This window comes from Panicum virgatum, chromosome 8N (assembly GCF_016808335.1).
Source record: "Panicum virgatum strain AP13 chromosome 8N, P.virgatum_v5, whole genome shotgun sequence".
In the NCBI taxonomy this organism is placed as follows: Eukaryota; Viridiplantae; Streptophyta; class Magnoliopsida; order Poales; family Poaceae; genus Panicum; species Panicum virgatum.
In genome coordinates this window covers 3,095,445-3,121,184 of record NC_053152.1, presented here as the reverse complement: position 1 = coordinate 3,121,184, position 25,740 = coordinate 3,095,445, and the positions used below count along the sequence as shown (strand labels likewise).

General features: G+C 48.0%; 2 protein-coding genes across 2 annotated transcripts; both read right to left on the bottom strand.

Moving 5' to 3' along the window:
• Positions 1-677: 677 nt before the first annotated feature.
• LOC120685544 (transcription factor VIP1-like) lies at positions 678-18,487 on the bottom strand. The gene is made up of 4 exons (XM_039967533.1): positions 17,931-18,487; positions 17,630-17,762; positions 1,329-1,413; positions 678-1,202 (listed from the first exon to the last, which is right to left on the bottom strand). Exons 1-4 carry the CDS (start codon positions 18,434-18,436, stop codon positions 955-957), a joined length of 972 nt encoding a protein of 323 aa, XP_039823467.1. The 5' UTR covers positions 18,437-18,487; the 3' UTR covers positions 678-954.
• Positions 18,488-23,228: 4,741 nt separating this feature from the next.
• Positions 23,229-24,699, bottom strand: LOC120686861 (vegetative cell wall protein gp1-like). Its single transcript, XM_039969055.1, has one exon. It carries the CDS (start codon positions 24,562-24,564, stop codon positions 23,602-23,604), a length of 963 nt encoding a protein of 320 aa, XP_039824989.1. The 5' UTR covers positions 24,565-24,699; the 3' UTR covers positions 23,229-23,601.
• Positions 24,700-25,740: the final 1,041 nt, after the last annotated feature.

The window sequence follows — 25,740 nt, the reverse complement described above, 5'->3', positions numbered from 1 at the left end:
AAGTAAATTGATACATGATTTGCAACAACAACTGCTCAGCTTGTAAGCAAAGGACTGGAGAGTAAAATCAACCTTTTATCTTATATCGCAGTGAAATCACAAAGATAGCAAAACCAAATTAAGCCCTCGTTTAGTTGCGCGTGTAAAGTTTTTGAAATGAAATTTTTTCACATTTGAAGTATTAAATATAGACTAATTACAAAACTAATTACAGAACTTGGTTGTAAACTATGAGATAAATCTAATGAGACTAACTAATCTATTATTAGTGCATGGTTACTGTAGCAATTACTGTAGCAATTTAGTGTCTAATCATAGCCTAATTAGACCCATTAGATTCGTCTCGTAATTTACCAGCAAACTATGTAATTAGTTTTTTATTTTATTTAAATTTAATATTCCATGCATATAAAATTCCTCTTTGATGTGATAGTTTTGAAATTTTGAATTTTACAACTAAGAGTAAGCTAAAAGGTTCTCATAAGATATCACATCGATACCTGACAAAGCTGTTTATGCCGTCTGGCATACGGAACCAAAGGGGTAACAAATTCCACTCTCGTCGGCAACTGGTAGTCCATCCCCAGATTACTTCATTGAGGCATCTTTGTCATTCAGGTACGCAGGAAATGTAATGGCCCGAGTAGTTCAGTCTTCCACCAACCCATCCGAAACCATACGAGGAAAACCATTCCATTCACTACTATAGGAACATCTTTACAGGCCAGCAACGACAGGCAACATGTCAAGCAGTCAAGGAATCTAACCCCCAAAACCAAAGGGATGATATATTGTTTGTCATGTATGGATGACTTTTTGATTAATGGTACAAGAAACAGCTAGCTAACATAAGAATGATACATCTCATACGAATATGGTATACATCAGCTACCTTTACAGTACTTTAGTTGCAGTTGGTATTATGTGGCCTCAGGAGCCTGAGGTCTAGTTGCCTCACATGAAATCCATCGAGTCGCTCAGGGACTGGCCACCACCGTTTGAAGAGTTCCGGCGATGGTGATGCTGGCCCTGGTGGCCACCGAAATATTGCATCTGCTGCGGTTGTGAGAAATAGGACGCCATCTGCTGCTGCTGCTGCTGCTGTGGTAGTCCTCCGTTGAAGGGGTTCCCGTTCATGTTAGGGACTTGCCCAGCGGCTATCTTAAGCCGCTGGACTTCTTCTCTCAGGGCATCATTCAGAGCTGCACCAAACACAATAGGGGTTTCAACAGGTTGCCTTGTAATGTTCTTGAAAAAGGAAAAGTCAGTCTCCCACAGGGCCTATATTACAGTGCCTTAAGAGCTTCTCAAAGATGACTAGGACATACCATCTCGAAGTTTAGCTTGTTCTTCCATGGCCTGTAACCGGAGTTTGAGCTCCCTGTTCTCAGTGGTTAAACCAGAGGTATCCCTCTGCATTCAGCACGATAAAGGAAACAATATTAGAGATGTTCCAAACCAAGGGCACCAAAAAAAAACATTGGATAGGGCTATGCCTAACTAAACCAAACAAAGGCACTAACTACAGGCCCGATGATCAGCCACAGACAGTATCCTGGATGATTACCAATGGAGTGGCAATCCAAAATCATGCCAATCAGAAAGTATCAAAATAGCACAAAAAGATAGTCTTAGTGGCCAACAAAGTTTAGATCTGGTCAACTTTTCAGAACATCCTTTTATTTTTGTTCTTTTTCTTGCTTTCCATAACTGGCCAAATTTTATGGAGAGATAAATGTAGGGTTACTATCCCCAACCACCAAAACCAAAGCTTTGGCCTAACACCACCCATTTGATTCCACATCTCCAATCAATTCAGCTTTCAAATAGAGAACCTGTTTGCAACATGACCTAATTATCAGGTACAGAGGCATCTCCATTATAACCACTTTCAGGTGCAATAAATCCTTCAGTAGTCACATCAACTATAAGTCTATAACAATACTTGCAGACAAGATTACCAAATAAAAAGGTTCAAAATTATTGCAACGTTCAAGCTGTGTTGGCCATGAACCAAAGGCTAAACATCTAAGGTCATTGTCGCTTGTCTGCAGATAACATGGCAACTTTTAATTCACACGTCCACTGCACATCATTCACAGTCTATATAGAACCACAATTCAAGATCCAACTGCACCTGCATGAATCAGCTTATTCTGCTCCAGATCATGCAGCAAAAAGTACAAGTTGTCTAAATTTGCCCACAACATAATGACCTTTTGGCCTCGAATATTCGCCCCAGCCTTCATGCAACATAATGAACTGAGAGAACAGTGCTACAACGATTGTACAGACTAGAGCCCTACACAAGGTATCTGCATCCATGAGGAGCATACAAGATGAATGGAAAACGGTATCCATAATGAAATAGGGTTACCTGTTGCCACAATGTGCTCAATTGTTACTTACAGTAGTATAGATAGTACAATATATACCTCCGGAGAAATACTTCGTTCAACATTTCTTTAGTAGACTATCATAAAATAGTGTATCGAATTATCGATATTGTAGAGTGGCTAGCTTAAATAAACCAATGCATTATGTGCAAGACATTTGTAAACCAAGGCAACTTGGGGGATAACTTCTTCTGCTTGTCGCAGCTCTAGAAGGAGGGCCACAGCCGGGTGGCGTAGTGCACCCGCCTAACCCCGGAGGGTGGATACCCGGGGAGGTGCAAGCTATTCTTCAGATCTAACCCAGGAGCCCGAACACAAGAACACACGGGGATCTAGAGTGGTTCGGGCCGCCGGAGCGTAATACCCTACGTCCACTGAGGCTTGTATTGCTCTTGTATCTGTGGATGAGTTATCCTCTGGTTCCCAGTCCCCTCTTGGACCTGAGTCCTTCTCTAACGGGTGTAAGGATCGATGGACCAAGAGGGGGGGTGAATTGGGCCTTTTTCAAATTCTAAAGCAAGGTAAATCAACCTTAACCTATGCAATACTAGTAGGGCACCAATTCACCAACCGGATAACTAAGCTACCTACACAAGCTAAGAGAGATAAAAACAAAGTAAAGCCTAGCAAGGTAGAGCTAAGTTATGATCTCTAAGTCAAGCACATGAGTAAATTGCATGAAGGAAAATGCTTGAATAAAAGGAATGGACAAGAGACAACCGGATTTTTTCCCGTGGTATCGATGTGTTGGCACACACCCCTAATCCACGTTGTGACACTCTCAAAGAGTCTTGTCACCTCCCAAGTCACCGAGACGAGGGCGCTCACTAAGAGTCTCCGTTCACCATCCCGGCGTGGTGGAGATCAAGCCACGTACAATCTTCTTCTCCGGGCTCCCACAATCCTTGGCAAGCTCCGCGAGAAACACCTCGATCACCAAGATCGCCTAGGTGATGCCAATCACCAAGAGTAACAAGCTAAGGCCTTCACTTGAGCAAGAACCGATCACCAAGAACGGATGCACACTAGCCTTTCTCTACTCAAGTCCTTAATCTTGCTTCTTGATTGATTGAAAGCACAAGTATGTGAATGATGAAGCTCAAGGTGGCTCTTGACTATGGTATGAGTGTTTGGATGTTGCCTGGTGTCAAGAGTGGGCGAAATGACCCATTGGAGGGGTATATATAGGCAGCTCACACAAATAGAGCCGTTGGAGAAAAGCTGCCAGAAAACTGCGTAGCGCCGGTTAATCCGACGTACCCCCCATTGTCATCGTCGGTTTAACCGGTGAATGTAAACTGCCTCTTCTGAAAACTAGCCGTTACAACTGGGGCAGATTAACCGACGTAGCATCGGTTTAACCGGTGAGTGTAGTTGTCCACTGAACCACTGAAAAATCAAGTCTCTGGACAACTGCACCGACGTTAACTCAAACCTATCGTCGGTTTATCCGGTGAGTACAACTTTTGAATTCCTCTGAAAAAACCATCTCACTGGTCAATTGCACCGACGTCTTGATTCAAACAGCGTCGGTTAATCCGGTGAATAGAACTTGAATTTCCCTGGAAAAACCAACTCTGGACCAATGCACCGACGTTAAATTCAAACACGTCGGTTTAACCGGTGTATTGAATTTGTCCAGACTCTGCTGACTTCGTTTAACCGACGTATAGAAAATTGAGAGCGTCGGTTAAACCGGTGTATAGACTTTTTCTGATTTTGTCTTTTCTGATTTGAGTCTTGAATGAAATCCAAATATTCTTGAGATATAGTTTGAGAACCACTTATTTGAACTTCTAGAAACCTGAGTGACCATAGTGTGCATCCATTTTCAAATGACCATGTCCATGCTCAAGTTACTAAGCCTTAACCCCTCTTAATAGTGCGATCACTACAAAACTATAAAACCTATACTAACCTAAGTGTCCTTCTCAACCTTGTGACACTTAGGACTAGAAAGATCCTTAGCCTTGACATATATAAGTTGAAAACCGAGATCGCCTTTTAGAATAACCGAAATTGAGGGGCCTCTTTTGACATATGACCAAATGAGCGATAATGATCTATTAAGCTGCACAAACTCATTAGTCACAATAATGGTTGTCATTAATCACCGAAACATACCTTGAGGGCCTAGATGCTTACAATCTCCCCCTTTTTGGTGATTGATGACAACACAAACATAAATAACGAGAGAGCGAGAAAGATAAAACAGGATAAACACAAGCAAACTCGAAAGCAGGACCAAAGAGCTCAAAGGCTCAAACGAAATCCATAGATATGTCTCAAAGAACGGCATACTCAAGCGACAAATGTACATATCCATGAATTAACACCAAATGTGATACAAATAATCAAAGTCCTGATAACTACGAGCTCTCTCTAGCTCTACCCTCCCCCTAACTCTGGTGCTCCCCCTAACACCTCTCCCCCTTTGGCATCAAAGCACCAAAAGGCGAGCTATGGGTCGTGCTGTCGTGGTACGGCGACGAAGCGGTCCGGGTCGTCGTCGTCGGACGGAGAACTCTCACCCTCGGTGACAGACGGAAGCTGCTGGTCTGGGTCTGAGCTCACTGGGGGAGTAACTGTCGTGGAGGCTCTCGTGCTGGCACTGCCTAGTAGAGGATCCGTAGAAGTCGTAACCGGGTCAGCAGAAGAAGTATCAATATCTGAAGAGGTGACTGCTGAGGCTGCCGGCTGCGTCGACTGTGGAAGCAGGGACTCCTCTACTGCTCCTCCCCCTGAAGGTGCTGCCTGAAGTGAGGAGGGGAGGGCGACCGACTGAACCGCTGACGGTGAGTCCTGAAAGAGTGTGGTCGCCGGCAGTGGTGAAAAGAGCGGACGACCGGCAGACCCAAAGAGTGCTGACATCGAGAATGTGGTCTCCGGTGTCGCTGAGGTAGCTGGAGCTGCAGTAGGAGCTGGAGGATGCGGAGCTGGTGTGACGGCAAGCTGAGGTGCTCCAACACCCTGAAGGCCTGGCTGTCTTGGCTGCTGCGGGGCGAGTCCGGTGTGAGAGTAAAGCTGTGAGATCATCCCGAACATCGCCATCATCCCCTGCTGCATCTGCTGAAACTGAGCGTCTGTCCTCTGTGAAACTCTGTCGATAAGCCCGACAAAACGCTCCTCGGTCGCAGCACGCTCTCGGGCTGCCTCTCTCTGAATAGCAGCAATCTGAGCCTCATGGGCTCTCCTGGCCTCCTCCTGAGCAAGTCTGTCCTCCCTCTGCTGGGTCACGAGCTGCTGTAGAAGTGAAGTGAGCTCGGACGGCTGAGTCACCTGAGACTCAGAGACTGTAGCAGCTGCTGGTGACTCTGGAGCTGGCTCTCTAGACCCCCCTGCCTCGTGGTCGTGACTAGCTGGGGCTGCTGCAGGGAAGTACTCTACGTCCTCGGAGGAGTCTGACTCAAGCTCAGACCAGTGTATCTCATCCTCTCCTCCGGGAAGCTGTGCCTCGGCGGCAAGCAGTGCCTCGTCCTCCTGTGCTACACGGGCCTGTGCCTCTTGTGACAACTGTGCCATGGCAGCTCTCTCTGCCTGTCTGCCCCTCCTCCGGTCCTGTGGAGCTGTCGGTCGGTAAACTGGGAACCGGGGAGCCTCGTCGTGACGGTAGGGAGCGCTGATGGGTGACTCTGCTGGCACAATCATAGAACAAATATAACTGATCCAGTGTGCAAAGGGAAACTGTCGCACCACACCCATCCCGTCTGTGATCACATCCTCTATCTCAGCCAGAATAAAGTCAACTATGTCAAACGGCTCGTGAGTGAGGATGTGTAAAAGCAGGAGCTGCTGCAGTCCTGTAAACCCCTCTGGGTAGCCACTCCTCGGTAGCAAAGTCCTCCGGAGTGCCATGTGTACTGCGTATGCCTCTGGGGTCAGCAGGCTGGGAACTCTGGCGTAGGAGGCAGGGAACGGCTGGCGGAAACACTGAGAGATCGCCTCATGAGAGGGTGCAATCCCGCCAATCATCGCTCTGCGCGGTGGATCTGCATCTCCGTAAACCATCTCGTGCAGCGAGACGTCAACTAAGTCAACTCCGAGAATCCCTGCTATCGTCGCTCTCGACAAACCAAAGACCTGGCCTCCATAAACAAAGTGTACTGCTCGACGCTCGGGAGCAATCCAGGCCGTGGCATAGAAGACTCTGACCCAGTCCTCAATATATCTGTTCTGCTCAATCTGGAGTAACCTGGGCAGGCCCCTGAAGTGAGCGAAGTGCTCTCTGACATCTGCTCCCCCTGCGGCTGTCCTCAGAGACACCCAGTCAAGCACTCTGTGTGGGAAGATCCTGTGACCCCGCCTCTGGTAGGTCTCGTAGAAACTGGCCTGAAGAAGCGTCCAGAACCTACGGTCGACCCGGCTGTCACGGGTCACGGGGAACCAGTCCTCCTCCTGAACACTCCACCTGAGCCTCTTGACCTTCGCCGCATTGGCCTTGGTCAAGTTCTGGAGCAGCACGCCTGGCTCTAGACGCACAACAGTGTCCATACGGAACACTGCGCGCTCGGCCTCTAGGGCCTCGGCTCTACGAGCTGCTGCTGCTGCAGCTGTGGACCTGCGAGGCTCCTGTGGCTGGTGACCTCCTCGCGTCCTCGGTCCAGTGCGACGCTCGGTCGCTGGTGAAGTCTCTGCTGCTGGGGATGTCTGCCGAGTGCGGCCAGACCGTCGTAGAGTCGGTGACTCCTGTGTGCTCTGCCCCTGAGACTGCTCGGACTGCTCTGCCTCTGTATCTGAATCTGCAGCTGTATCTGACTGATCTGACTCTGCTGCTGCTGCTGCTGCGGCTCTGGTGGCCCTGGCACCTCTGACTCTACCCATACCCCTGCCTCTGCCTCTGCCTCTGGGGTCCTCCCTGATCTGGAACGAACGAGCACGGCCTGATGCCTGCTCCTCGGCGGCCTTGGCCACCATCTCGGCCCTCTCAGCCTCCTTCTCTGCACGAGTCCGCTTACGAGCGGGCTTCTCGACCACAACCTCCTTCCCCTTCCTCTTCTCACGACCCATCTCGACAACTGGGAGCGACAAGGACGCGGCGCTGCGAGCTAGGGCGAGCGCGATGGTTCGGGCAAAACACCGAACACTTGGCGTGCGAGGCGAGGATGCGCGAGTAGGGTTTCGCGTGCGGCGAACTTGCGTTGTGTGGGTGATGTGGCTTGGTTTGCTTGGCTTGGGTGCGGAGAGGTGGAGCTGTGCGCTGGTGGCGGCAATGGCGGGGCGCAGGCGGCGGCGTCGCGGCGCGGTGGCGGTTGCGCGCGCGGGGCGGCGCAGAAAACACGCGAGCGGCACAAGGCAGCGGCGCGGGCGAGCGAGGACAGCGTACTGCGGCGGCGGAGGCCTGCAGTGGCGGCGTACGGCGGCGGCGAGGTGGAACGGCGGCGGCGCGAGCGAGTCGGGTGCGGGAGCGGAGCGGCGGCGGCGAGAAGAATAAACTGAGAGAACAGAGGCCGCGGGCAAGGGACATATATGACAGGCGGGACCCGCGATTTTCCTTTACGCCGGTCGATCCGACGCCTAGGGTATGAGCGCCGGTTGATTGCGTCGGTGTAGTTCACCCGAGACTCTACCAGATCTGTTTTTGAACGCCGGTTGAACTGATGCTGTCAAAAATGAACTCGTCGGTTGATTGATCAAAGCACCGGTTGATTGCTAGGTCTGATTTGCATTTACTATCATCGGTTGATCCGATGCTCTGACTTTTGTATACGCCGGTTGAATGCCTGAAAACTTGACAGAGCTGAGACAAACTTAGTAACGCCGGTTAAACCGATGATGAGGCTCCATTGAACGTCGGTTTAACCGGTGAACCCGAAAACCCTCTCTCAGCTCACTCTTCTATGCTAAGTCCAATTAACTTATAAGATTCAAATAAACTCAAGTTAATGGACTTGCATAGGCGACTTTACCCCTCAAAATAAATAGGATAGCACACTTGCTTAAATAAATTTCTTTTCAAACACAAGGAAAAGCCGCAAGAGAGACAAAACGCCAAATAAAATGTATGAGCCATGTCATAGGAATATTGAAGATAGAAAGCTTCAAACTCATCATGACATTGCTCACTAGGCAATAACGCACCTAACACTTTGCTCTTTTCACTTTTCATGAATTAAGATCTTGTATATGAAAACAAGTCTCATTTTCATCAAGTGATCTCCTTTGTGACCCTTACGCATGCAATGATGATGCAAACTACAACCACATGCGAAAGTATAGTAAATATGAAGTGCACACCTATATGACAAGAAATGCATAACAAGAAATTAAGATCTACTTGTCAAGTTTGAACCCACGGGAAGCTTCTTCATGATGAGCCTTTCTACAAGCCTAGAGGAAAACAAGTGGACCACCACCTCTAGCTAAACCCTTGCTCATCACTATCTTACCATGGTTAGACAAGTGTCCTATATGTATGCATTTTTCTATATGACATGGCAACTTACATGACGTTTGCCGCATCTAACACATTGAGCTCATTTCTTAGCCTAACAAAGGTACTCTCGTCTAGAGGTTTTGTGAATATATCCGCCAATTGTTCCTCGGATCTCACACCTTGAAGGGAAATGTCCCCCATGGCTTCGTGATCACGCAAGAAGTGATGGCGAATATCAATGTGCTTTGTGCGAGAGTGTTGAACTGGATTCTTGGCAATTTTTACGGCACTTTCATTGTCACAAAGGAGTGGGATCCTATCTAGTTTCACACCAAAGTCCAAAAGGGTTTGCTTCATATATAGGATTTGGGCACAACATGCACCGGCCGCTATATATTCCGCTTCCGCGGTGGACAAAGCCACGGAATTTTGCTTCTTACTTGACCAAGAAACTAGAGAACGCCCAAGCAAGTGGCAACCCCCGGAGGTACTCTTGCGATCCACACGGCTTCCGGCAAAATCCGAATCCGAGTATCCCAAGAGATCTAAACTAGCGCCTTTGGGGTACCACAAGCCTATGCTAGGAGTGTGCTTGAGATACCGAAGGATCCTATTCACAGCCGAAAGGTGTGACTCCTTTGGGTTAGCTTGAAAGCGGGCACACAAGCACACACTAAACATTATATCGGGCCTAGATGCGGTAAGGTAAAGCAAAGACCCTATCATAGAACGATAGAGGGATTGATCAATCGGTTTACCGTCCACATCCAAGTCGAGATGCCCATTTGTTGCCATGGGTGTCTTGATTGGCTTGCACTCATCCATCTTGAACTTCTTCAAGATATCTTTGGTATACTTTTCTTGATGGATGAATGTCCCTTCCTTCATTTGTTTGACTTGAAAACCAAGGAAGAAGGTCAATTCGCCAATCATGGACATCTCAAATTCCCTAGACATCATGGTAGCAAACTCATGGCTTAGCAAATCATTAGTTGAGCCAAAAATAATATCGTCAACATAAATTTGACAAATGAAAAGATCCCCGTTGACGTCTTTTGTGAACAACGTGGTGTCCACCCTCCCGATCTTGAAGCCTTGCATGATTAGGAAGTCACGAAGCCTCTCATACCAAGCCCTTGGAGCTTGTTTGAGCCCATAGAGTGCCTTGTGCAACCTATAAACATGGTTAGGATTCCTCGGATCTTCAAACCCGGGAGGTTGCTCAACATAAACAAGTTCGTTAATAACGCCATTTAAGAATGCACTTTTCACATCCATTTGATACAACTTAATGTTATGATGTGAAGAGTAAGCAAGAAGGATACGGATAGCTTCAAGTCTTGCGACCGGAGCAAAAGTTTCACCAAAATCCAAACCTTCGACTTGAGAGAACCCTTTTGCCACAAGTCTTGCTTTGTTGCGTATCACCACCCCATGTTCATCTTGCTTGTTTCGAAAGACCCACTTGGTGCCGATGATGTTCTTGTCTTTCGGAGGAGCTTCGAGGACCCAAACTTCATTGCGGGTGAAGTTGTTCAATTCTTCTTGCATAGCCATCACCCAATCCGAGTCCTCAAGCGCTTCCTCTATGCTAGTGGGTTCAATACAAGAAACAAACGAGTGATATTCGCAAAATGAAGCATGTTTAGAGCGAGTTCTTACTCCCTTTGATGGACTACCAATGATTTGACCAATTGGATGATCCTTGGAGATGCGACCATGCTTCACTAGCGGTACTTGCGTGGATGCTTGTTGGGGTGGATCATGAGTGACTTGTGCTTGTGGTGGAACACTTTGCTCTTCTTGTTCTTGAACTTGGGTTGTTGGTGTTGGCACATCTTCTTGAGGTTGTGTATCATCTTTTTCTTGATCTTTATCCACTTGAGGCGCCGTGGAGGTGCTTGGTGTAGATGAGGAAGGTCCTCCCCCTTGATCATTGTCTTCATGCACCTCTTCCGGCTTGATATCCCCAATGGACATATTCTTCAAAGCTTCATCAATCTCCTCATCACCTACATTCTCATAGCCAACAACCTCCTCTTGGGAGCCATTAGATTCATCAAACTCCACATCACATGTTTCTTCAACTAACCCGGAGGTTTGATTGAATACTCTATATGCTTTGGAGTTTGATGCATAACCAAGAAAGAAACCTTCATCACATCTACTTTCAAACTTACCGAGCCTTTTCTTCTTATAGATGAAGCATTTGCAACCAAAGACTCGAAAGTATGATATATTTGGTTTCTTCCCGGTGATGAGCTCATATGGAGTTTTCTTGAGGAGTCGATGAGGATATACTCGGTTGGATGCATGACACGCCGTGTTGATTGCTTCCGCCCAAAACTTCTCGGACGTGCCATAATCATCCAATATTGCTCTAGCTAGAGTGATGAGAGTCTTGTTCTTTCTTTCCACCACTCCATTTTGTTGAGGCGTGTAGGTGGCGGAAAACTCATGCTTGATGCCCTCTTCATCGCACCATTCTTCAATCTTCATGTTCTTGAACTCGGTGCCGTTGTCACTCCGGATCTTCACAATTGAGGAGTTGTACTCCCTTTGAGCTCTTCTTGTCAAAGGTGACGTCCTTCAAGCCGGTGATCATCCCTCTCTTGTGGGCTTTCTTGAGGTTGCTCATGCCAATATGAGCAATTCTTCTATGCCAAAGCCACCCAAGAGAAGACTTGGTGAAGAGGCATGTCATGGTGCTTGTTTGCTTTGAAGAGAAATCCACCAAGTAAATGTTGCCATGCCTAAACCCCGTGAATACCAATGACTTGTCTTTTTCATGAGTTACTACAACACCATTCTTGTCAAAGGCACACGTTAGTCCAAGATCACACAATTGAGCAATTGAAATAAGATTAAAACTAAGTGCTTCTACAAACAAAACATTAGAAATAGATAAATCTTTAGAAATTGCTATTCTACCCAAACCTAAAACTTTTCCCCTTGAGTTATCACCATAGGTGACATGTTCATGATCGCCGGGGTCTTCAAGGGAGGTAAACATGCTATCATTGCCGGTCATATGTTGAGAGCAACCGCTATCAAGTACCCAATGTTTTCCACCGGCTTTGTAGTTCACCTACACACATGAGAATTCACTTTTGAGTTTTAGGAACCCAAACAAGCTTTGGGCCTTGCACATGTGTGACAAGAGCTTTTGGGACCCAAAGTTGCTTGGGGAGCTTCTTCTTTGACTCCTTAGTGAGTTTGCCAATGAATTTGGCCTTCACCTTGCCCTTCACTTTACTCAAGAGAAAATGGTTATTTTCAAACATTGATGAGTAATTCTTAGGTAAAGTGGGAAGAGGACGTGATGGTAGGGTGCACTCCCTAGTGTGGTGCCCGGTGACTTGGCAATGTTGGCAATATGATCCAACTTCCTTGATGAAGCTAATCTTGATCTCCGGAGAAGGAGTAGTGCCTTGATTTGGCTCCGGAAATGAACCAAGACCTCTCTTGCCATAGTCACGTGCATTGTTGAAGAGAATTTCCTTGTGGATGTATTCTCCTCTTGAGAGCTTCTCCACACTACTCTTGAGGCTTGCAACTTGATCCATCAATTCCTTTTCCCTAGAAGGTGCAAGCTCGGGCAAAGCATTAGTAGCATTTGCATTAATGAGTAGGTCATCACATGAAGTAGAAGCATTGACCTTCTCAATAGTTTCATGAGCAAAGTTCTCAAGACTTGGGTCAATTACTTCATAGGCAAATTCAAGTTCTTGATACTTGTGAGCCAACTCCCTATGCTCTTGTTTAAGCTTTTTGTGGCTCTCTTCAACTTGCTTAGCAAGTACAAGTGACTCATTGTGCTTTTTGAGCAAGTCATTGTACTTGCCAAGCAAATCGGAGTGGGCAAGCTCTAACTTTGCACGAGTACTCTCAAGAATCTTGACTTTGCCCTTTTCCCTCTTGATGACAGATGTATACTCATTAATGAGGTTAGCAAACTCATTAGGGTCAAGCTCATCATCACTATCATCTTCACTCTCACATACCTTAGAGTTACCTTTGGCCATGAGGCACATTGGAGGTGGAGGTAGTGATGGTTCTTCATTTGTGAGGGCGATGGTGACTATGTCTTCTTCATCACTTGAATCTTCGCTTGATGAGACATCGGTCACCCACTCTTGTTTTTCCACCAAGAAACTTCTCTTGGTGTGCCCTTTCTTCTTTGGGAAGAGCTTGGTCTTCTTGTCATGGCTCTTTTTCTTCCCAAGTCTCTTGTTTTTGTTCTTTCTTTCTTCTTCTTCATCATCGCTTGAATCATGGCGATGCTTGCTCTTGTGATCCTTGTTTCTTTTGTCCGGCTTGGGGCAATTTGGACGGATGTGACCTTTTTCTCCACAATTGTAGCAAATTTTGTTCTTGACATCCATTGGCCGGAACATTCCCTTCTTAGAGTCAAAGTTGAACCCCTTCTTGTTGATCTTGTCATTCAAGCGGGTGAACTTTCTCATCATAAGAGCAAGCTCTCCATCATCTTCAACATCGGATGAGCTTTCATGATGATCATCTTCTTCATTGCTTGAGCTTGAATCTTGCTTGATCATCTTGAGCTTGCGGTGCTTGTTGGCCTTGGTTTTGAGAGCAATTGATTTGCTTGTTGTTGGCTCTTCGGTCATACCAAGGATACTCATTTCATGAGCGCGAATTTCGCCCACAAGCTCTCCCACTTCCATTGTATCAAGATTCTCCTTTTGAAGCATAGCATTGATAATGTTGTACTTGGGCTTCGGAAGGAGCATGAGAATCTTGCGGTTGATGGAGCCACTGTCAATTTTAGAAACTTCAAGAGCATTAATGTCCTTGACAATGACATTCAAGCGGGAATACATATCATTGCAATTTTCATGAGCAAGCATTTTAAAAGAATCATATTTAGCTCTAAACAAGTGATATTTTTGTTCACGGACTTTTGTGGAGCCTTCATGAATTTCAATTAGCTCTTTCCATATATCACTTGCTAAGTCCATGCCATTTACTCTAGCAAAGACTTCCTCACTAATGGCTTCGAAAATTGCATTTCTAGCCTTTGCATTCCATTTTAATTGCTCGGCGGTGGGAGTTCCGGTGAATCCGGTCTTAGTGGCCAACCACACTTCGGGGGCAATCGCATCAAGGTATGCGGCCATGCGAACTTTCCAATAGGCAAAGTTCTTGCCCTCGAAGTGAGGCGGCGAACCACCCATCTTGGCCATAGCTCTAGGCGGTGAAGCCTAATGATCCAAATGAGCAACGAGGCTCTGATACCAATTGTAAGGATCGATGGACCAAGAGGGGGGGTGAATTGGGCCTTTTTCAAATTCTAAAGCAAGGTAAAGCAACCTTAACCTATGCAATACTAGTAGGGCACCAATTCACCAACCGGATAACTAAGCTACCTACACAAGCTAAGAGAGATAAAAACAAAGTAAAGCCTAGCAAGGTAGAGCTAAGTTATGATCTCTAAGTCAAGCACATGAGTAAATTGCATGAAGGAAAATGCTTGAATAAAAGGAATGGACAAGAGACAACCGGATTTTTTCCCGTGGTATCGATGTGTTGGCACACACCCCTAATCCACGTTGTGACACTCTCAAAGAATCTTGTCACCTCCCAAGTCACCGAGACGAGGGCGCTCACTAAGAGTCTCCGTTCACCATCCCGGCGTGGTGGAGATCAAGCCACGTACAATCTTCTTCTCCGGGCTCCCACAATCCTTGGCAAGCTCCGCGAGAAACACCTCGATCACCAAGATCGCCTAGGTGATGCCAATCACCAAGAGTAACAAGCTAAGGCCTTCACTTGAGCAAGAACCGATCACCAAGAACGGATGCACACTAGCCTTTCTCTACTCAAGTCCTTAATCTTGCTTCTTGATTGATTGAAAGCACAAGTATGTGAATGATGAAGCTCAAGGTGGCTCTTGACTATGGTATGAGTGTTTGGATGTTGCCTGGTGTCAAGAGTGGGCGAAATGACCCATTGGAGGGGTATATATAGGCAGCTCACACAAATAGAGCCGTTGGAGAAAAGCTGCCAGAAAACTGCGTAGCGCCGGTTAATCCGACGTACCCCCCATTGTCATCGTCGGTTTAACCGGTGAATGTAAACTGCCTCTTCTGAAAACTAGCCGTTACAACTGGGGCAGATTAACCGACGTAGCATCGGTTTAACCGGTGAGTGTAGTTGTCCACTGAACCACTGAAAAATCAAGTCTCTGGACAACTGCACCGACGTTAACTCAAACCTATCGTCGGTTTATCCGGTGAGTACAACTTTTGAATTCCTCTGAAAAAACCATCTCACTGGTCAATTGCACCGACGTCTTGATTCAAACAGCGTCGGTTAATCCGGTGAATAGAACTTGAATTTCCCTGGAAAAACCAACTCTGGACCAATGCACCGACGTTAAATTCAAACACGTCGGTTTAACCGGTGTATTGAATTTGTCCAGACTCTGCTGACTTCGTTTAACCGACGTATAGAAAATTGAGAGCGTCGGTTAAACCGGTGTATAGACTTTTTCTGATTTTGTCTTTTCTGATTTGAGTCTTGAATGAAATCCAAATATTCTTGAGATATAGTTTGAGAACCACTTATTTGAACTTCTAGAAACCTGAGTGACCATAGTGTGCATCCATTTTCAAATGACCATGTCCATGCTCAAGTTACTAAGCCTTAACCCCTCTTAATAGTGCGATCACTACAAAACTATAAAACCTATACTAACCTAAGTGTCCTTCTCAACCTTGTGACACTTAGGACTAGAAAGATCCTTAGCCTTGACATATATAAGTTGAAAACCGAGATCGCCTTTTAGAATAACCGAAATTGAGGGGCCTCTTTTGACATATGACCAAATGAGCGATAATGATCTATTAAGCTGCACAAACTCATTAGTCACAATAATGGTTGTCATTAATCACCGAAACATACCTTGAGGGTCTAGATGCTTACAACGGGCATCTCCCTTTTATAGAGCAAGGAGGACGCGTACACAGGCGTTGGCCCCCGACAGGTGTGCCCAACAAGGATGTATACTAAACTAATGGTGCTACAGTGATGGAGAATCTCTTGCCGGATACGCTTCTCCGTCCTGTAGACTCTCTGACCGAGGGGGTCTTCTCCTTTCCCATTTGCGAGGCGCCCGTTGAGGCAGTGTAGGTTGCGGCGTAGACTGTTGGGTCTACCGCGTAGCCGTTATGATACTCCGTCGCCGAGTTGTCGTGTCTAACTGGCGTAGCAGACTGACGCGCGTGGCGTAAGTGGCGCCAGCAGCTGTACTGTGCACCTTGGTAACGCGCGACCAACAGTACAGCTTGGCAAAAGTCTCCTCGGGCTCTGCTGCGGCAGAGCACTTATGAACCACCCGCATTGAATGCAGTAGGTGGGCAAGTCTTCCAGAGGAAGCTTGATAGCCGCGCGCGTACCTGTGCCTGCGGACACGTGGTGGCTCCGGACCCCCCTAGGCGGGGTGCCTGTTCCCTCCCTGCTGAGGGGTCCGGATAGCATATGGGGTCCGGAGCCGGCAGGGGTCCGGAGCCGGCAGGGGTCCGGGACTCCCTGGGAGGTCCGGGGGCCCCGGCCGTTTTGGCTGAGGGCTACCTCCTCCGGGTTACGTGGCGTCACCGGACCCTCCCCAAGCGGGGAGCGGGTCCGGGGCCGTCCTGCCGGGAGAGCAGGGCTCAGGACCACAGGGGTCCGGCTGCTCGGCCGTCAGGGCATAGTTAAGGATAACTACGAGGCTTTTGCCTAGACACAGCAAGAGGGGGTACCCCAGTCCTGGGGTACCGACACTGCTAATAGCCACTCATGCTTTCAGCTAATACAGAACATAAAGTGGGTGGATGTCCTCAAAATTGTTCATCTAAACTAGAAAGGTAAGATAGATAAATGTAAGGGCATAAATATTTTGAGCTCTGAAGAATGTAAATTTGTATCTACAAAAACAACAAGTAACTAAAACAAAAACTAAATTCAAACGAATGGCACTGACAATCAGTGATACCACAATGCACTAATAGCAACTCAAAACTTGGAAAGAACTTGATGAGCAGGACACATGTGAAGTATCATAAAACAGATGGCAACATATATAAGCTCTAGCAAAAGGTTAAAAATCCCAACTCCCAAGTTCAAATACCCATAACAGAATGCCTAAATTGTTGAGACCTTATCAATTACAAAATGCCTAAATAAAGAAATGTCTAGAAGTCCGGTGGCATAGGAGAAATTTATCCACGAACCAGCAAGGAGAGAATTCTATTGAAAACCCAAGTTATTTGAGTTTAGGCCCCGTTTAGTTTGTGAATTTTTTTTGATTCGGGAACTGTAGCACTTTCGTTGTTATTTGGCAATTAATGTCCAATCATGGACTGACTAGGCTTAAAAGATTTATCTCGTCATTTCAGTTAAATTGTGTAATTAATTATTTTTTCAACTACATTTAATACTTCATGCATGGGTTCGAAGATTCGATGTGACGGGAAATCTTGAAAATTTTTGGAAACTAAACATGGCCTTAATTGATAAAGCCAAAACAGTGAACTATTATTGCGACCAATCATACGGAGAGGATGTGAGTGAGAGCAACCTTTTGTATTCTCTAGTTGAATACATCATCCCACAAGGTTTGAGTCAGCTAATTTCGTTGCCACACTTGTCCAGCGCAGCAGGAGACCAAAGAATTTCAAGAGATAGGATAAAATAATACCTAATGTGTGGTACTTGTAGCAAGAGACAAGGTGGAGTAAAATAATTAGTGCTGGCTGAGGCAATCATATGTTTCGTACACAACAACCCCAAGATGGCCACTAGGAGATGGTATTATTGTAGTAAACGGTCAAAGAACCCAAGCATCATTCCTTACCTGAAGAAGCGTGAGCTGTGCTGAGAGCGTGGTGGCCTCCGTCTGCAGCGTCTGCACCTTCCTCTCGAGCTCACTGGTGTACTTGATCTTCCTCTCCTTGGACCTCGCCGCCGACTGCCGGTTCGCCAGGATCCTGCAAACCGCAGACCACGGCCCAAAATTCCACCTCAATTCAACAAGACACCCTCGAAACATCAAAGCGCGACAAGGATACGGATCTCGAAACCACAAATCAACTCGAAAGTAGTAGAACGCAAGCTCAGGGAGGCAGCTCGGGGGGAGAAGAAAAAAATCTGCACACCTCTTGGCGCGCTTGGGGTCGAGGAGCGCGAGCTCGGCGAGCTTCTCGGCGGGCACGGCCTTCTTGGCGTAGTCCGGGAGCACGCCCGGCGGCGCGGACTCGCCCTCGAACGGCGAGGTGGCCCCGTCCATGGAGCCGCTCCGCTTGTGCCCCGCCACGCCCCCTCCTCCCTGCAGCGAGAGGCCGTCGAAGAAGGCGGCGTCGAGGGAGAGGCTCCTCATGTGCGCCCCGCTCGGCGGCCGCGGCGGCGGCGGCGCGGGGGGCGTGGGCTGCTGGGGCTGGGGCCGCGGCGTCGGGTCGGACGCGGCGGGGGAGTCGTCGGAGAGCGAGGGGAAGTCGATGTCGGAGAAGCCGAAGTCGGAGTCCGGGTCCAGCAGGAGGTCCGCGTCGGGGAGGCGGATGAAGGTCTCGGAGTGGGCGCGCCGGTGGTGCCCGCGCGCGGGGACCCCGCCCCCGCCGCCGAACGCGGCGGAGGACGGCGCCGGAGGGGGAAGTAACGCGTCCATGGCCGGCCGGGGCAGGCGAGGCGGTCGCGCCGGGTGGGGTGGGGTGGGGCGGGGGCTGCAGCCTGCAGGGGTGGGGGGGATGCCTGGCGGGATGGGTAGGTGCGCGTCGAGCAGTCGTCGCGGTCGCGCGGGGGGAGTAGTACGGGGAGGAGAGCGGTGGGGGCGCCGCGCGGCGTGGACCCGGCGCACGAGTCGCGAGGTGGAGCCGACGGCGGCTGGCCGTTACTGGCGCATGCGGATGGCGCAGGGAGGAGCACGGGGCCGTCGCGATTTTCTGGCTGGACCCGAGGCGCAGCGTGCTGTGCTCCCCGGCCTGGACGGCGGGAGGTGGGCGTGGTCCGTGCGGCCGGTGCACGGGGGTGGCGGGCGGAGGCAGAGCGGCATGCGCGGAGGAAACCGCCGCGTGGTCCGTTCACCTGTCTGCCTCCGTTGCTGGGGGCCCTGGTGGTAAAATCCGACGGCTCGGCGGTGCGCGCTCCGCGTGACGGGTGGGGCCGAGTCCCGCGGGGCCCGGTAGTCCGTGATTGTTCGAGGCTACGCTTCCGTTAGGAGAATCAGCGTGGCTGTGGCTTTGCTGGTTGCTGTGGGAGCCGGCCGGCCGGTGGGGTGGGGGCCAAGGGCGCACGGCGCCGAAAGCCGCAAGCGGCTCGCGCACGTGTCAGCTGAGGCTTGTGAGCCGATCAGCCGACGCGTGTGAGGGCCCCCGAGGCCCCTATCCTAATTTTCTCAAGATTTATTTCAACCTCACCGGGTACTGAGGTGGTGTGCGTGTGTGCTGGTGTGTGTGCGTGTGTGAGGTGGTGTGCGTAAGTCTCGGTATGACGCGTTCTGAGACTTCTCAGGTAGTCTCGTTTGTACTGAGTCCGGTCAGCGTGGATGCCCAAAATTCTGACATGACTCCCCAATACTCCTGGGTATTTTAAAAAAAAGGATTTATTTCAAAAAAAAACAATCCTTAAGAAAAAAAGAGCCTCCCTATCCTATCAAGCCGTGATGCTAATTTCAGCTTAATCCCAAAGCTTAACTAAAATAAAAAAAAGCATCACAATTCTAGACTCATTTTTTTAAAAGTACTACAAAATTTAAATAAAATATATATATTTAGGCTCTAGACCTTGTTTGGCTGGCTGGCCGGGCTGCAACTAGCCGCAGATGGGGATGGCGGGAGCACACAAAAACACCATGCATCCAGCCAAGCCACCCCAGCCGTTCTTTCCCAGCCGAACAGGTTGCTAGCTTCTGATCCTATTACAGTTAGACCCTAGCAAGGTGTCGGATCGTAACATGATGTTGTTGATCAGCTGGGACTAGAATTGAGTAGGGAGAATGTTTTATTCTTTGCCTGTTGTGTTCTAATTCCAGCAGTGACATGCCACCAGATGGAATAGAAGACCCCAGCCCAATCACAAATGCGCACCGGAATAAATAGAAGAAGCGACCAAGCCGCTTATATATGTAGCCCTGTCATCATCAGCAGAGGAGAATCTGCCGTGACCGTGTTTGTTTATTTTTACTAATATTTTCATTTATTTTTCTACTCCAGTACTGGTAATACAAGATTCAATATCTGTGCTAACAAACCGATTTAACATTTTGAAAAACTTAATTCAATATTTTGGAACAACCAATGCAATATTTTTTTTAAAAAAAATGCTGAATTAGTACATACAAATGTTGAAACTATATATTCAAAATGTTGGAGTACTATACTTAAATGTTGAAATATTTAAATAAAACAATAAACATAACACACTAGATCTCATTTCATCGCATTAATTCTGAAGAACATTGTCGTTCAAACTGATTTGAAATTGGATGCATAGTTTAAATTTTAAAAGCTAAGACAACACCATTTGAAGTTTGGGATTGGCTTAGTTCTCCTAACATCTTTCCACTCGCATTGCCACGTGTGCCTACCATAAAGCTGCTGCCAGCCATATCTTCCGCATGCTGGTGCATGCTCAGCTCCACGCCATCGCCTCCACATATCTCAGTCATCCAATTATTGTTCATAGATGTCAAACACTGAAACGTAACTTGATCCAATTCTTTCGGAAGATGAATAGGAATTCCGGCTAGCAAAGCTAATAAGCCTGTTTTTCAACAAGGTCCCGCATTCCTCTTAGCAAAAAAAATAGGTCTTGCATTTTTCGTGAGAAATTATCAGCCACTCTTTTTGCACGAGTCGCGTCTAGAGCTCTCGAGTCATTCTGATTTGATCTAATAGGATGGGAAAAGACTTGAGCATTTTCTAACTAGTAGATGCTAGTAATAATTCCTGCCATCCTTTTCCAGGAGGTGACATCAGGAGCTCCTGAGCCAATATGATCATCGGATCTCACAACACAAGGAAAAGTGACGTTAATAAGGAACAGAGCATTTGAAGGTGACGTCAATTTTGTCATGTTTCGCAGAAGAAAGCCACCAACAAGATAGTAAAATTTGTTATTGTTAATTGTAATTCTTCGGCGGGCTAGGGAGGCTAGCTGAGGTTGCAAAGCCAACAGTTAACAGGACAGGCAAGTTGACATGCAGGCATGCAGCGCGTTAGCGCTTTCAAGAGGAAGACCGTACCGCCACCGTTAGATCAAGGACCGACGGAAGGACGCCCCTCGACTAAGCTCTTGTTTAGTTTCCTTTAAAATTCCAAAATTTTACAAGATTCCACATCACATCGAATTTTTAAACGCATGCACGGAGTATTAAATTTAGCTGAGCAAAATAACTAATTACACAGTTTGTCTATAATTTGCGAGACGAATCTTTTGAGTCTAGTTAACCTATGATCGGACAATAATTATCAAATACAAACAAAAGTGTTAAAGTACTTTACAATTTTTCTTTTACACATCTAAACAAGAAGTAAAAAAAAAATCTGTTTTTCAGGGCTCTGGTTCGGGCAGCAGCACCAATATTCTTCTTTCGATCGTAGGCCAAGCCCGAACGTGCCCATTATTCCCTCCTGTCGGAGTAGAACACAGTGTCCGGTGTGCCCCGTGCAAATGTCGGAGTCCGGACGTACGGAGTCGCCGTCGTACAGAGACGGAGCCAGCGTTTTGTTAATATACTGGTGCATTTATCCAGTGCCGGTCAGAAGATATTGGCCTGAATTATAGTTAACTTTGACTGCTAATTACGGTGTCAAACTAAGTCAGTTTATAAAACTAACTCCAGAATTCCTGCGCTAGGAACGCTGAAGAATCTAATGAGGTCTTTGACCGCTTAATTAGAGAATGGTTATTGTAGTATCACTGTAGCGATTAATTAAAGTCATTAGATCGTCGCAAAAAGTTACACCCATTCCTGAAATTTTTTTGCAAATAGACTTCATTCTAAATTTTATGCATGGAAGATTTTTTTCGACTTGCATACGCTAAGGAATAGTGACCGGGAACCAAACAAAGGCACTGTAAATCTTAGTATTCTTTTTTTTCTCCAGTACACAGTAGAAGATCAAATCTTGCTGGATACGGGAGTAAAAGCACTAGGACTTTTGCGGTGACGTACAGTGGCATGTGGGTGTGGTACACAATTGACTAGGTTTGGCCTTGACGTGGAGCTGGGGTTTTTGGCTGTTCAAATACTATAGAAAATTAGAAATAGAAGACGGCAGTAGAGTGCAGCCCAGCCCAGCCCAATAGCCGAACCTCGGCCCATTACGGAACTGTACAGGACGCACCTCTGTTTCCTGCAGAGTGATGAGTTCTTCTACGTATAGGGCCTGTTTGGGACCGCGGGCGTAAAAATCGCGATGCGTATAACCCCAATGCAGCTCCGAGGCCGCTTCTGCGATTCTCGCACACGTAGTTCATTTCTCGGCGTTTTGCGTTGCTGGCGGCTGGCGTACGCGCATTTGTCGCAGGCCGTTCGCCGGGATTATTCTGCGTATTCGGCTCATAAGCGACGCTAACGCGGTCCTAAACAGGCCCATAATCGCAGGCAAAACACAAGTGATTAAGCCAGCCAGCATAACTGTTTAGATCCTAAATTTTTGACCAAAAACATCACATCGAATGTTTGGACACATGTATAAAGTACTAAATGAAATCTATTTATAAAACTTTTTTGCACCGATGGATTGTAAATCGCGAGACGAATCTAATGAGCTTATTTAATCCATAATTTGTGCAAATTATGGATTAAATAAGCTCATTAGATTCGTCTCGCGATTTACAATCCATCTGTGTAAAAAATTTTGTAAATCAACTTCACCTAGTATTCTAAATTACCAAGATTCTTTTTCAAAAATTTTTGGACAGATGATCGGCACCGTTTAGTTCCCAAAAATTTTTCTACAGTACACATCACATCAAATCTTTGAACATATGCATGAAGTATTAAATGCAGTTGAAAAAAATAACTAATTACACAGTTCAACTGTAAATGACGAGACAAATCTTTTAAACTTAATTAGTTCATAATTGGATATTAATTGCTAAATAACAACGAAAGTGCTACAGTATCCAAATCCAACAATTTTCGCGAACTAAACAGGTTAAACATCGCCGAACCTGTCAGCGTGATTTTATTTGTACAATCGTGATTGACTCCTTGAGTCTTGAGCCGCCTGACCAGGGTCCGTTTAGTTCCCTTGTGCTACTGGCGCTATAAAAAGAATTTTGTATGTATGGAGTACTAAACAAAATTTATTTATAAAATCTTTTCATAAATGGATATAATTTTTTGCGACAAATTTAATAATAACAATTAGTCGATGATTGGCTACAGTAGTGCTACAGTAACCAACCTCTAATCGTATGATCAAAGACCTCATTAAATTCGTTTCGCGAAGTAGCGTAAGAATTGTGGAGCTAATTTTGTAAACTGCTTTTATTTGGTACCCTAATTGTAGTCAAAATTGTCTACAGTACTTGTGCTACTAAAGGAAACACAACCCAAATCAACACCGATCGACCGATCGATCTCTCCTACTGATTAACTCATCCACTAATGTTCACCCTGTTTTGCTGGCTGGTGCTGAAATATTGTGAGAAAATTACTGTTGGCTGGTTGGTGCTGGAGGCTGATACTACAATGTTGTGAGACGAAATTACCGTTAGCCGGTGCTGAAGCACAACAGCAGAACAGAGTGGTTATCTGGAGTTGTTGCAGCTAGCGGTCATCGAAGATCCCAAGCTTCGAGGCAAAAGGCGCGCACACGCGCATCAGTTCTTGGGGTCCTGCTGCGCCGCCGTCGCGGGGCCGCCGCCGGTGCCGTGCAGGGACGGCGGGGCGGGCGTCCACGGGTTGCCCGGGTGCGGCCATGATGGCCACGCTGGGAGCGGCGGCGGGTGGAACGGGAACGGCAACAGCGGCGGCCACTTGCTCCCCGGCCCCGGGTGCGGCCACGCCGGGACCGGCGGCGGGTGGAACGGGAACGGGGGCAGCGGTGGCCACTTGCCGCCCGGGCCGGGGTGCGGCCATGCCGGGAACGGCGGCGGGTGGAACGGGAACGGAGGCAGCGGCGGCCACGGGTTGCTCCCCGAGTTGTGCGGCCACGGCCCCGCGGGGACGGGAGGCGGGTGGGACGGGAACGGCGGCAGCGGCGGCCACTGCCCGGTGCCCGGCGGGCGCGGCCACGGCGGGCTCTGGCCGTGCGGGCTGCCGGGCGCCGGAGCGGCCGGTGGCTCCCCGGGCGGCGGGACGTCCGGCTCCGGAGGAGGGGCGTGGTGGCCGTGGTGCTTTGGCGGCGCCTTGGGGCGGTGCTTCTTCGACTTGGGTGACGGCGCCTTGTCGTGGTCGCCGTGCTTGCTCTTCCCGTGCTGGCCGTGGTGGGCCATCAACGGCGGCGGCGCGGCGGCGACTGGGGCCGGCTCCGGCGGTTGCAGCCGCGGGGCTGTATCTGCAGCCGGCGGCTCTAGCACCGCCGGCGACGGAGACACGGCGGCAGGGGCCGACGACTCCGGCGTCCCCACCGGCAGGATTGCATCCACAGCCGGCGGCTCTGGCACCGCCGTCGCCAGGGCGGCGGCTTGGCTGCCTTCCGGTGCATCGGCGAAGGAGGTGGAGACCAGCAGTGATCTCGACGATGCCACGCAGCACGGCGAGAGCAGCGCGATGGCGAGCGCCACCACGTATGCCACCCTGACGAGGGCTTCCGCATGCGTGGAAGTTTTTATTTGTGCCATTCTGGCAGATCACTTGGGTTTGCACTCTGCAGTGTGCATGGCGTGGTCATGCTTATATAAGCTACAATTGGTGAGCAGTGTTCTTGGGTTGGTAGAGAGGAAAATGAAACTATCAACGTGTGGAACTTTGAGCTTCAAGCCTTCAACTGTGTTTGGTATTAGAACATTTTGTAGTGATCTCCATTTTTACCAGCTCAGTGCCGGATTCAAATGTTTTACATTATATTGGTAATGGGTTGTTGGTGCCCATGATTCCATGAAGGTGACATGCATTATCTGAAGGTTTAGGCAGGACCGCAGGAGTCATGTTTTTCACTGCTCCTGGTGGATTGGTGGTGGTCGGTGGATCTCCATGATCTCACTTTGCTAATGTTGCCATCTCTGCGTCCAAAAAGAAATGTTCTTTCTTTTTTTGGCATAGCCACAAATGTTGTGTCCATTACTATAGTCATAGCAAACAATAAGTGCAATTGATTTTTCTTGTGTGGTAATCTTTCTGTCACGTACCAATAAAAGTTGAGTCCTGATGGAGCGCTGCCGACAGCGGCCTGGTGTCAGAAGCGAAGCACCCGCCACAATGTCCGATCGAGCTATCCACTTTTACTTCATGTTTAGCTTTCATCTGCTTGTTCAGCGATATCACTGCACTATCAAACTCCGGCTGCCCCGCCCAGCCTGTTGCCTGTCATTTAAAGCGCAAACTCGTCGGCGCATCTTCCGACTCTACATCTGGTCACTCCGTCTCTTCTGGTGCTGTTGCTCTGCGATGATCACGCCTGTTTGGGCGTGCCTGCCTACTGTGTGCCTCTGCATGTTTCAAAATGACTTCGCCAAAGATTGACATTTTGTGCTGGAATGTTAGAGGTTTGAATCAGCCTGCACGTCATGATGCTGTTCACGAATTGCTAGCTGCAACACTCTGTCCCGTTGCTTGTCTTCAGGAAACAAAGCTGAATACCATCGATCAGTTCACAGCTTCTTATCTTCTTATCTGGGAGGGCATCGCCTTAACAATTTTGCATACAAGCCTGCTGCCGGACTGAGCGGGACGCGAGGAGGAATCTTGTTGCTGTGGAATGACAACTATGTTGACCTGAGGGACATTGCCATTCATGAATTCCTTATCTCCGCGACGGTGAGAAACTTCACATGCCTTCCTCCTCACTGCTGTTTATG

What these genes read in the sequence shown, in the direction of transcription:
- LOC120686861 (XM_039969055.1), bottom strand. Translation starts at nt 24,564, where the DNA reads ATGGCACAAATAAAAACTTCCACGCATGCGGAAGCCCTCGTCAGGGTG.
- LOC120685544 (XM_039967533.1), bottom strand. Translation starts at nt 18,436, where the DNA reads ATGGACGCGTTACTTCCCCCTCCGGCGCCGTCCTCCGCCGCGTTCGGC. An exon ending in GACCCCAAGCGCGCCAAGAG is followed by an intron (nt 17,763 to 17,930) that starts GTGTGCAGATTT and finishes TGCGGTTTGCAG; the next exon opens with GATCCTGGCGAACCGGCAGT. An exon ending in ACAAGCTAAACTTCGAGATG is followed by an intron (nt 1,203 to 1,328) that starts GTATGTCCTAGT and finishes TGTTTGGTGCAG; the next exon opens with CTCTGAATGATGCCCTGAGA.